The sequence below is a fragment of the Bombina bombina genome, chromosome 7, assembly GCF_027579735.1.
Source record: "Bombina bombina isolate aBomBom1 chromosome 7, aBomBom1.pri, whole genome shotgun sequence".
Lineage (NCBI taxonomy): Eukaryota > Metazoa > Chordata > Amphibia > Anura > Bombinatoridae > Bombina > Bombina bombina.
The window spans coordinates 600,599,035-600,611,656 of NC_069505.1; the positions used below are offsets into that span (position 1 = coordinate 600,599,035).

Here is a 12,622-nt window from a genome sequence, read left to right on the forward strand (position 1 = left end):
AAGATTGTAACTGTGGGGAACTTTGTCATATAAAGACTAGGAGGTACCTATTGCTAGATCAGATAGAGTCAAATATATATATGTATAACATTTACTAGCATATATATATATATATATATATATATATATGTCTGGGTAAAAATGTAGGGTCTAGTGATAACCAATTGGTATGGTTAAGTATTCATGTGCAACTACTCTAAAACAAAAGTTTTAGCAAGACTGATGTTTTTTTTTTTTTTTTTGTACATAGGAAAATACCTAAACAGCTATTTAAAATGGTAAACTTTTATTATATGAGCACAAGAACACTGGGAATATTTGAATGTTGTTGTTTTAGATACAACTGCTAACTGTAGAAGGCGTGTCTGTTAAAGTAAAAGGAAACCAGTATGGGTTTCCAGAGAAGTAGCACATGTTGTCAAGACAAGAAAAGATAGCTTATAAAAAAATACAAACTTAGTCAGATGATGATATAAAACTAATTACATGAATTAAATATGGAGACTACAACACAAATAGGCTAAATAGATGATTATGAAGGTTAGAAGTCATTCAGAAGTAAAAAATTCTGAGGGAAACTTCTTTAGATATATCAGTAAAAAGGGAGGGGTAGTAAGACTCAAAACAGTTGACTGTAGAGTGGTGTAAGGAGATAAGCAAATTGTCTCAAAGATTACTTCTGTTTTGTCCTGACAAAAGATTGTGAAGATAGATCAAATCCATTAAAGGGGACAGTAAGTACCTTGTTATTTTTTTTAATACAAAAGGTTTAGTTATATTTTATAAAACAAATTTGCCTTATGACATTATTTATTTTGCCCCTTTTTCATATAACTTAGTTCTGAAAATTATGGATTTTTCAGTTCTCATATCTGGAAATGCACCAGCTGATTTCTCAAGGCTGAATCTACTACATATCTGTCCCTAACTGGCTTTAACAGATAAGTACAAAACAATGCACTTTATACTAAGTTTATGACAGTGATTAGCCTTGTTGTCTGCAGACTAAAGCCTGGATTGGCTCCTACAAAAAAGGCAAATAGTGGGTGGAGTTTGGCTATTGAAAAACAGTTGCAGTAACCAAAAGATTTGTTTTAAAATGTGTAGACTTGGCTGATATATTACTCTATAGCAACACAACAGAAATGCCTTGTAACTACAAGGTGTTTACTGTCTCTTAAGCGGTGCCTTTGGAAATGGACTTTCACTAATCTTTTTGGTTTTTACAGAGGTTGAGATGAGATGAAGTTTTATTCGGCATTGATTAAAATAAAAGTAAAAAGGTATGTGGGTCCAGATCCTATTAATCCAAGAGTTTTAAAGGAACTAGCTGCCCCATTAGCTGGTCTATTTATTAAATCACTACAGGAGATAATTGGAGAATTGCTCCAAAAAAAACCAATAGGAAAGACTGGTAACTACGGGCCAGTAAGTTCAACTGTAATAGTAGGGAAATTAATGTAAACTCTTAAAAGAAAATTTATGAGTCATGACTTACATAAAGACAGACAAAACTTGCATGGGCTTACTTCAGGGAGATCATGTCAGACCGATCTAATTGACTTCCTTGACTATATAACTAAAGTAATAGACCGGGGGGGGCATTAGATGTTGCATATCAAGATTTCGGCAAAGCATTTGACACCGTCCCACTCAACAAACTAATTCATTGACTGTGCTGCCTTGGTCTAGACTCAAACATTGTGAAGTGTTAAGAATGCTGGTTTAAGTATAGACTTATTGACTTACAAAAGAGGGACAGGACTTAAGAATTATTTTTCTGGATGGTTTGAAATTTGTTAAGGAATGTAGTATTGCAGCAAGTAAAGCCATGAAAAGCTTGGTTGTATGGCTAGAGCTATTTGAAACGGACATAGTTAAGGTTCAGATTTACAGATCACTGGGTAGGCCTCATCTTGAGTATAGAGTTTTGGAGTCCATATTTCCAAAAAAAGATATAAATAATCTGGAATAAGTATAAAATAGGGCCACTTAAATGGAATCTTAATGATCTTAATAATAAATCTTAAAAATGACTTGACCTTAATGTGTATAGATTACAGAAAATAAGGGCCATGCTCATAAAAAGATCCACATCAGAACAGGGGGTCATGATCTCAGGCTGAAGGGTTCAGGAGTAAATTGCAGAAGCTTCTTCACAGAAAGGGTGGTTGGTTCATGGAATAAACTTCCATTGGTTGTAAAGACAGACAATATGGGGGACTTCAAGAATAGTTTGGATAAGCATAAGGCTAACCTATGGATTGATTAATCTTATAACTTAACTATGGTTATACTTGTTGCGCTTATGGTGCTTATTTACCGTCAAAATCTGATTCTATGTAAGGATCCCTTCACTAGGTTGCTCTGTGACCCTTTATCTAGAAGACATTCTGATGGACTTTATCTGCAGAGGAATTCTGTCTGGCTAGACTATGTAGAGTTCTGTTATTGGAGTAATCTTTGCAGAGCTGTCTATGTAAAGTTGATGAGTTGCACTAAATACAAACAGAATATCTAAGCTGTCCTAAAATGATTCAGATAGCAGCATCTACACACACTGTGTGTTCTCCAGGAAATAGCAGTAACAAAAAGGATCCAAATCAGCATTAATAATTAAGATTAATCCATAGAGAGTTGTGAAATGAAGCTAAAAATATTTTCTCTTGTTAAGTGTATTCAGTCCACGGGTCATCCATTACTTATGGGATATATTCCCTTCCCAACAGGAAGTTGCAAGAGGATCACCCAAGCAGAGCTGCTATATAGCTCCTCCCCTCACATGTCATACCCAGTCATTCTCTTGCAACTCAACTAGATAGGAGGTTGTGAGAGGTCTGTGGTGTTTTTATACTTAGTTTATTTCTTCAATCAAAAGTTTGTTATTTTAAATGGCACCGGAGTGTGCTGTTTGTTCTCAGGCAGTATTTAGAAGAAGAATCTGCCTGCGTTTTCTATGATCTTAGCAGAAGTAACTAAGATCCACTGGCTGTTCTCGCACATTCTGAGGAGTGGGGTAACTTTCAGAAAGGGAATAGCGTGCGGGGAATCCTGCAAACAAGGTATGTGCAGTAAATTATTTTTCTAAGGAATGGAATTGACTAAGAAAATACTGCTGATACCGATGTAATGTAAGTAAAGCCTTTAATACAGTGAGAGCGACTGTTAGCAGGCTGATTTAAATATATACAGTAAAGTAATTTTCTAAGGAATGGAATTTGACTGAGAAAATGCTATTAATACTGAAGTGATGTTATAAGCCTTAAATGCAGTAGGAAGACTGGTATCAGGCTTATCAATAGAGATACATACTCCTTAAAAAAAGGATGTTTAAAACGATTTTGCTGGCATGTTTATTCGTTTTGTGAGGTACATTGGTGATAAAACTTATTGGGGCATAAATTTTTTCCACATGGCTGACCGGTATTTCTGCATAGAAACAGTTAACTGAAACTCCCAATGTTGTAATTTTGAGTAGGAGGGGCCTATTTTAGCGCTTTTTTGACGCAGTAAAAATTCAGGCTCAGTCTTCCTGCTTCTTCCTGCATGACCCAGGTCGTCTCCAGAGAGCTTAAGGGACTTCAAAAGTCATTTTGAGGGAGGTAATCAGTCACAGCAGACCTGTGACAGTGGTTTTGACTGTATTAAAAAAAACGTTTTTTTCTTTACTGCTTATAAAAATCCGTTTTGGGTATTAAGGGGTTAATCATCCATTTGCAAGTGGGTGCAATGCTCTGCTAACTTAATACATTTACTGTGAAAATTTGATTGCTATATCTGATTTGGTTCATTGTTATTTCAACTGTGACAGTTTTTTGTGCTTCTTAAAGGCACAGTAGCGTTTTTCTTTATTGCTTGTAAAATTATTTACAGTGTTTTCCAAGTCTGCTAGTTTTATTGCTAGTCTGTTTAAACATGTCTGACACAGATGAATCTGTTTGTTCACTATGTTTAAAGGCCAGTGTGGAGCCCCATAGAAATATGTGTACTAAATGTATTGATTTCACTTTAAATAATAAAGGTCAGTCTTTATCTATAAAGGAATTATCACCAGACAACGAGGGGGAAGTTATGCCGACTAACTCTCCTCACGTGTCAGTACCTTCGCCTCCCGCTCAGGAGGCGCGTGATATTGTGGCGCCAAGTGCATCAGGGACGTCAATACAAATAACTTTACAAGACATGGCTACTATTATGAATAATACCCTGACAGAAGTATTATCTAAATTGCCAGAATTAAGAGGCAAGCGCGATTGCTCTGGGGTAAGAATAGAGCGCGCTGGTGCTACAAGAGCCATGTCCGATACTGCGTCACAGTTTGCAGAACATGAGGACGGAGAGCTTCATTCTGTAGGTGACGGATTTGATCCAGGGAAACCGGATTCAGAGATCTCTAATTTTAAATTTAAGCTTGAGAACCTCCGTGTATTGCTAGGGGAGGTTTAAGAGGCTCTGAATGACTGTAACACAGTTGCAATTCCAGAGAAATTATGTAGGCTGGATAGATACTATGCAGTACCGGTGTGTACTGATGTTTTTCCTATACCTAAAAGGCTTACAGAAATTATTAGCAAGGAGTGGGATAGACCTGGTGTGCCCTTTTCCCCACCTCCTATATTTAGAAAAATGTTTCCAATAGACGCCACTACACGGGACTTATGGCAGACGGTCCCTAAGGTGGAGGGAGCAGTTTCTACTTTAGCTAAGCGTACCACTATCCCGGTGGAGGATAGTTGTGCTTTTTCGGATCCAATGGATAAAAAATTGGAAGGTTACCTTAAGAAAATGTTTGTTCAACAAGGTTTTATCTTACAGTCCCTTGCATGCATTGCGCCTGTCACTGCTGCTGCGGCATTCTGGTTTGAGTCTCTAGAAGAGACCATTCACTCAGCTCCATTGGATAAAATTATGGACAAGCTTAAAGCACTTAAGCTAGCTAATGCATTTGTTTCTGATGCCATTGTACATTTTCGTGCCTTTCGAAATTTCAAGGCAGGAGCAACGTCAACTTCCTCCGCCCCAAAACAGGAAGGAACCGTTGCTCGTTACAGACAGGCCTGGAAAACTAACCAGTCCTGGAACAAGGGCAAGCAGGCCAGAAAACCTGCTACTGCCCCTAAGACAGCATGAAGGGATGGCCCCCTATCCGGAAACGGATCTAGTGGGGGGCAGACTTTCTCTCTTCGCCCAGGCGTGGGCAAGAGATGTCCAGGATCCCTGGGCGTTGGAGATCATATCTCAGGGATATCTTCTGGACTTCAAGGCTTCTCCTCCTCAAGGGAGATTTCATCTTTCAAGGTTATCAGAAAACCAGATAAAGAAAGAGGCATTCCTACGTTGCGTACAAGACCTCCTAGTAATGGGGGTGATCCTCCCAGTTCCGCGGACGGAACAAGGACAGGGGTTTTATTCAAATCTGTTCGTGGTTCCCAAGAAAAGAGGGTACCTTCAGACCAATTTTGGACCTAAAGATCTTAAACAAATTCCTAAGAGTTCCATCATTCAAAATGGAAACTATTCGGACTATCCTACCCATGATCCAAGAGGGGCAGTACATGACCACAGTGGATTTAAAGGATGCCTACCTTCACATACCGATTCACAAAGATCATCATCGGTTCCTAAGATTTGCCTTTCTAGACAGGCATTACCAGTTTGTAGCTCTCCCCTTCGGGTTGGCTACGGCCCCGAGAATCTTTACAAAGGTGCTGGGCTCTCTTCTGGCGGTTCTAAGACCGCGAGGCATAGCGGTGGCTCCATATCTAGACGACATCCTGATACAGGCGTCAAGCTTGCAAATTGCCAAATCTCATACAGAGATAGTTCTGGCATTTCTAAGGTCGCATGGGTGGAAGGTGAATGTGGAAAAGAGTTCTCTATCACCACTCACAAGAGTCTCCTTCCTAGGAAATCTGATAGATTCTGTAGAAATGAAAATCTACCTGACAGAGGCCAGGCTATCAAAACTCTTAAATGCTTGCCGGGTCCTTCATTCCATTCCACGCCCGTCAGTGGCTCAGTGCATGGAAGTAATCGGCTTAATGGTAGCGGCAATGGACATAGTGCCATTTGCGCGCCTGCATCTCAGACCGCTGCAATTGTGCATGCTAGGTCAGTGGAATGGGGATTACTCAGATTTGTCCCCCCTACTAAATCTGGATCAAGAGACCAGAGATTCTCTTCTCTGGTGGCTATCTCGGGTCCATCTGTCCAGGGGCATGACCTTTCGCAGACCAGATTGGACGGTTGTAACAACAGATGCCAGCCTCCTAGGCTGGGGCGCAGTCTGGAATTCCCTGAAGGCTCAGGGATCTTGGACTCAGGAGGAGAAACTCCTCCCAATAAATATTCTGGAGCTAAGGGCAATATTCAATGCTCTTCTAGCTTGGCCTCAGTTAGCAACACTGAGGTTCATCAGATTTCAGTCGGACAGCATCACGACTGTGGCTTATATCAACCATCAAGGGGGAACCAGGAGCTCCCTAGCGATGTTAGAAGTCTCAAAGATAATTCGCTGGGCAGAGTCTCACTCTTGCCACTTGTCAGCGATCCACATCCCAGGCGTGGAGAACTGGGAGGCGGACTTTCTAAGTCGTCAGACTTTTCATCCGGGGGAGTGGGAACTCCATCCGGAGGTATTTGCTCAACTGGTCCATCGTTGGGGCAAACCAGAACTGGATCTCATGGCGTCTCGCCAGAACGCCAAACTTCCTCGTTACGGATCCAGGTCCAGGGACCCGGGAGCGACGCTGATAGATTCTCTAGCAGCTCCTTGGTTCTTCAACATGGCTTATGTGTTTCCACCGTTTCCTCTGCTCCCTCGACTGATTGCCAAGATCAAACAGGAGAGAGCATCGGTGATTCTGATAGCGCCTGCGTGGCCACGCAGGACCTGGTATGCAGACCTAGTGGACATGTCGTCCTGTCCACCATGGACTCTACCTTTGAGGCAAGACCTTCTAATACAAGGTCCTTTCAATCATCCAAATCTAATTTCTCTGAGACTGACTGCGTGGAGATTGAACGCTTGATCCTATCAAAGCGTGGCTTCTCCGGGTCAGTTATTGATACCTTGATACAGGCACGAAAGCCTGTTACCAGAAAAATCTACCATAAGATATGGCGTAAATACCTTTATTGGTGCGAATCCAAGAGTTACTCATGGAGTAAGGTTAGGATTCCAAGGATATTGTCCTTTCTCCAAGAGGGTTTGGAAAAAGGCTTATCAGCTAGTTCTTTAAAGGGACAGATTTCTGCTCTGTCTATTCTTTTGCACAAGCGTCTGGCAGAAGTTCCAGACGTCCAGGCCTTTTGTCAAGCCTTAGCTAGGATTAAGCCTGTGTTTAAAACTGTTGCTCCTCCGTGGAGCTTAAACTTGGTTCTTAAAGTTCTTCAAGGAGTTCCGTTTGAACCCCTTCATTCCGTTGATATTAAACTTTTATCTTGGAAAGTTCTGTTTTTGATGGCTATTTCTTCGGCTCGAAGAGTCTCGGAGTTATCCGCCTTACATTGTGATTCTCCTTATCTGATTTTCCATTCAGACAAGGTAGTTCTGCGTACTAAACCTGGGTTTTTACCTAAGGTAGTCTCTAACAGGAATATCAATCAGGAGATTGTTGTTCCATCATTATGTCCTAATCCTTCTTCAAAGAAGGAACGACTTTTGCACAATCTGGACGTAGTCCGTGCCCTGAAATTCTATTTACAGGCAACTAAGGATTTTCGTCAAACTTCTTCACTGTTTGTCATTTACTCTGGGCAGAGGAGAGGTCAAAAAGCTTCAGCAACCTCTCTCTCCTTTTGGCTTCGTAGCATAATACGCTTAGCCTATGAGACTGCTGGACAGCAGCCCCCTGAAAGAATTACATCTCATTCCACTAGAGCTGTGGCTTCCACCTGGGCCTTTAAGAATGAGGCCTCTGTTGAACAGATTTGCAAGGCTGCGACTTGGTCTTCGCTTCACACTTTTTCAAAATTTTACAAATTTGACACTTTTGCTTCTTCGGAGGCTGTTTTTGGGAGAAAGGTTCTACAGGCAGTGGTTCCTTCCGTTTAAGTTCCTGCCTTGTCCCTCCCATCATCCGTGTACTTAGCTTTGGTATTGGTATCCCATAAGTAATGGATGACCCGTGGACTGAATACACTTAACAAGAGAAAACATAATTTATGCTTACCTGATAAATTTATTTCTCTTGTAGTGTATTCAGTCCACGGCCCGCCCTGTCCTTTTTAAGGCAGATCTAAATTTTAATTAATACTCCAGTCACCACTGCACCCTATGGTTTCTCCTTTCTCGTCTTGTTTCGGTCGAATGACTGGATATGACATGTGAGGGGAGGAGCTATATAGCAGCTCTGCTTGGGTGATCCTCTTGCAACTTCCTGTTGGGAAGGGAATATATCCCATAAGTAATGGATGACCCGTGGACTGAATACACTACAAGAGAAATAAATTTATCAGGTAAGCATAAATTATGTTATTGTGTCCCTAAAGGGACTTTGCAGAGACCCACCCAGTAAGTCCCTCTGTCACTTCACAGGTTATAGCCACAGTAATTTAACCTGAGTATGTTTTCATATTGTGTAAACTTATCCCCTGACTGTCTCATCCTCTCCACCCAAGCACTCCCCCAGTCCTCCTCATGCTGGCTCCAAGTCACAGGTGCAAGACCATGTCTATTATCTCAATTAGAAGAGCGTTCTCACTTCCCGGTATCATCATAAACCTGTAGTTCCTCCCATAGCAGGATTATGGTTAGTGCAGCTGACACAAGTAAACAAACAGAACCCCCATAAATACATAAAGAATTAATCTGGATGTAAAGCTGACCATACTTTTCAACTGCCCTTCTTCACCACTATCTTCTGCATTTATTTCATTTTTGAGAGAAAGGAAACGCACATTTATGTGAATCAAGCAGAGAGTGCTTGTTGCAGGGGATGCCATCTTACTGTGCAAGCAGCAAATAGAGCAAGTCATGTCAGTAGTACAGATGTCTCATTTAGACCACTTGAAAGGTTAAGAGGAATGGCACAGCCAATGTAACATTGCTCCCATTTACAATAACACACCGTTAACAGGGCTGGACAAACCTCAGAGTTATATAGAAGCTGTGATTTGTTCACAACAATGTCAAATATCAGAGCTGCCACCCTAATTCCAATACCTGACCTTACAACATTCTTGCACACAAATATCATGGGCAGTAAGATGTTGGTATAAGCCCTGTTCTTGCACATTTAACATTGCATTTTCATAATTTGATTTGCCTTCTTTTCCTGCAATTTTTCCTGTGCTTTTTTTCACTGCCCTAGAAATGATGGCATGCAACATTCTACACAGTGATTGCTGCATCACTGCAGGGGCTGCAAAAATTGGAGGAAAAACAGTGCAAATCAAATAATGAAAGTACATTGCAAAGTTTGTTTTTTAAACACGCAATGGTGATTTTATTTTTAATTTTGCAATGTACTTTCATTATTTGATTTGCACTGTTTCCTCCAATTTTGTTACGGCCCTAGAAATTATGGAATGCAACATTCTACACAGTGACTGCTGGATCACTGTAGGTGCTCATGTATCTCTGCCAATGCATTCCAGCATTTCTAGGGCAGCAGAAAAACACAGGAAAAAATGGAGGAAAATAGGGCAAATTAAATGATGTAAATACATATTTGTGTGTGTGTGTGTGTGTGTGTGTATATATATATATATATATATATATATTATATGAAATATGCATACATAAAACATGATAAATACCTGGCTCCTTGATTTTTAGGCTGGCTCCTAGATTTTGAACATATTTGTCAAGCACTGTTCTAGACATCTCTACAAGCGAGCATAGACAACATGATTATGATAGATTTTGATGATGATGGTTTTAAAAAAGGTTTCTCTATCTCTTAGTTCTCATCTCTCTCCTCTCTCTTCCTCTCTTCTTCTCTCCTCTCTCTTGTTCTCTTCTATCTTTCATCTCTATCCTTTCTCTCTTTCATCTCTCTCTTTCATCTCTCTCTTTCATCTCTCTCTTTCATCTCTTTCATCTCTCTTTCTCTCCCTTTAAGCTCTCTCTTTCATCTATATCCTTTCTCTCTTTCATCTCTCTCTTTCATCTCTCTCTTTCATCTCTCTCATCTTTCATCTCTATCCTTTCTCTCTTTAATCTCTCTTTCATCTCTCTCATCTCTCTCTTTCATCTCTCTCATCTCTCTCTTTCATCTCTATCCTTTCTCTCTTTCATCTCTATCCTTTCTCTCTTTCATCTCTCTTTCATTTCTATCCTTTCTCTCTTTCATCTCGATCATTTCTCTCTTTCATCTCTCTCTTTCATCTCTATCCTTTCTTTCTTTCATCTCTCTTTCATCTCTATCCTTTCTTTCTTTCATCTCTCTTTCATCTCTATCCTTTCTTTCTTTCATCTCTCTTTCATCTCTATCCTTTCTCTCTTTCATCTCTCTCTTTCATCTCTCTTTCATCTCTATCCTTTCTCTCTTTCATCTCTATCCTTTCTCTCTTTCATCTCTCTTTCATCTCTCTCTCTCTTTCATCTCATTCTTCTTCCTATCTCTCTCCGTTCTCTCTTTCTTTCAGCTCTTTCTCTCTCTGCTTTCTATCTTTCATCTCTATCTTTAAAGGACCTCATGGTATCCTTTTAGATAATCACGCATGCGTGGAGAGCTTTTGAGAATTAGCCTCTATGTTCAGAGAAATAGAATGGATTGTATCGGAAACTGCAGCGCACTGTCTGCCAAAAGTAAACCAAGAAATTGATGAGATGTCACCTTAGAAGAGCAGAGTCTATTTTCTTCACATAATGGGTGATGTGAGCCTCCAGATATCTCATACCTCTCAACATTTGCTGGATGCTTTCCGGGATGACTTAGTTGAAAGTAGTTGTGGGCAGTTGCTCATCACCATTTTGTGGGCGTAGCAGTGCATAGGAGAGGCGAGGTAATACACAAACAGCAGGGTTATGGGCATGTCTGGATGAGTCATGGGTGGAGCTTGACCAGTCCCATAAAACCGGGACACCGGGGGGTGCTGCAGGCCATACCTGGATGTAAAAATGCATTTCACTTCTCTAGAAAAACAAAGTGGTTGTTAAAATATATATGAGTTTGTCTACATTGATATTATTATTTTTGGGACATTCTATTTTTTTTTAGCAGACAAACTTCTAGTGAAAGCTATAGCTGTTTTAGTGACAGTTTTTGCAATACTGGGGCATATTCAGTATATGCCTATATGCTCCATGTTACTACATCCAGAGACTGTGCCTGAGTTGGCAGTGGCTTATATAAAGAGTTTTTATTGTGGTAACTTACTGTAGCTATTTGTTTCTTGCAGATCTTGCGGTTGAGGAATCATCAGACAGCGCTCAGCCTCAATCAGAAGCAGCACTTAGCCAAGCGAGTGCACAAGCAGATTTAGTATATGCAACACCTGAATTGCCATCACCGACAACTGCTATCCTAGTTTCTGAACCTACACAGGAGTTAAAAGAAACATCTTGTTGGGCTGCAACCTCAAAGGGTCCACAATTCTCCCCTCAAAAGGTTTTTCATGGGATGGTGAAGACTCAAGAATATAACACACCCCATCCCATGACCCAGGAACCTATCCCTTCCCAATATAGCTTTATGAACCATGGAAGTAATCAGTCTTTTCGAATGATGGGCATAACACATAGGCCAGAAACTACATACAGCGCTGAGCCACCACCACCACCACCACAAACTCCTGTACGAACGTTACCAGCGTACAGTATGGCATCGTCTGCCACTCAAAGTCCCATACCACCTATAATACGTGTGAAATTGAGTCCACATATGCACTTTTCACCATCATTCAGTAGCCCTGGATCGGACTCAACACCACAAGAGGAATGGTCTTTCAGCGACGTTGATCCACCAAGAGAAGGTGAACCTACTGAAACCGAACCTGGACCATCATATACTACACCTGAAGACGTAAAACCATTCAACCAAAGTTATACAGAAAGCATGTCATCATGTCTACATGCAATGAAGCAGCTGAACAGGGCCAGAAACAAAGAATTGTTTCAGCTCCGGGAGAGCCAAGCACAATTTAACGAGACATTCAATACGTGGCTGACGCAAATACACGAGGAAGTCAGGCAACTTAAATACAACCAGATGTTTCACCCTAGAGAAAACCAATCAAATGAATCAAGTAATACTTGGCTCTCACAGATACACGAGGAAATTCGGCAACTTAAGTACAGCCAGCTAGACATAGGATGTCACCTGATGCACAAGAACACTATCCTCAATGATCTGGTTCATGAAATAAGGAATTTAAATAATAATGTAATGAGAGTTTCAGAACATCTAAGCACTTTTGCCCACATAACAACGTCTACGCTACCGGACAACACACCTATTAGATCGCAGCATCACAGCCAGACGAACCAATCTGGTGCTCCGTCCAACCAAAGCTAGAGGACCGTGAATAGCAGGTCCAAACCCCCCCCCAAAAGATTAGAGATGTTGAACGCAGTGTAATTCATCCATATATTATTTAAAGGGACATCAAACCCAACATTTTTGTTTTATGATTTGGATAGAGCATGCAATTTTAAACAACTAAGTAAATTGTC

The 12,622-nt window shown here is 40.7% G+C and overlaps 1 protein-coding gene across 1 annotated transcript in view; it reads left to right on the plus strand.

Moving 5' to 3' along the window:
- Positions 1-879: 879 nt before the first annotated feature.
- LOC128667206 (uncharacterized) overlaps positions 880-12,622 on the plus strand; it is an 11,935-nt gene continuing 192 nt past the window's right edge. Inside the window, exons 1-2 of the mRNA XM_053722141.1 lie at positions 880-1,283; positions 11,350-12,622. The exon at positions 11,350-12,622 is cut by the window's right edge and continues 192 nt beyond it. Of these exons, the coding sequence (XP_053578116.1) occupies positions 11,571-12,464 (894 nt within the window). The 5' untranslated portion in view covers positions 880-1,283; positions 11,350-11,570 and the 3' untranslated portion in view covers positions 12,465-12,622. The remainder of the gene's footprint in view (positions 1,284-11,349) is intronic.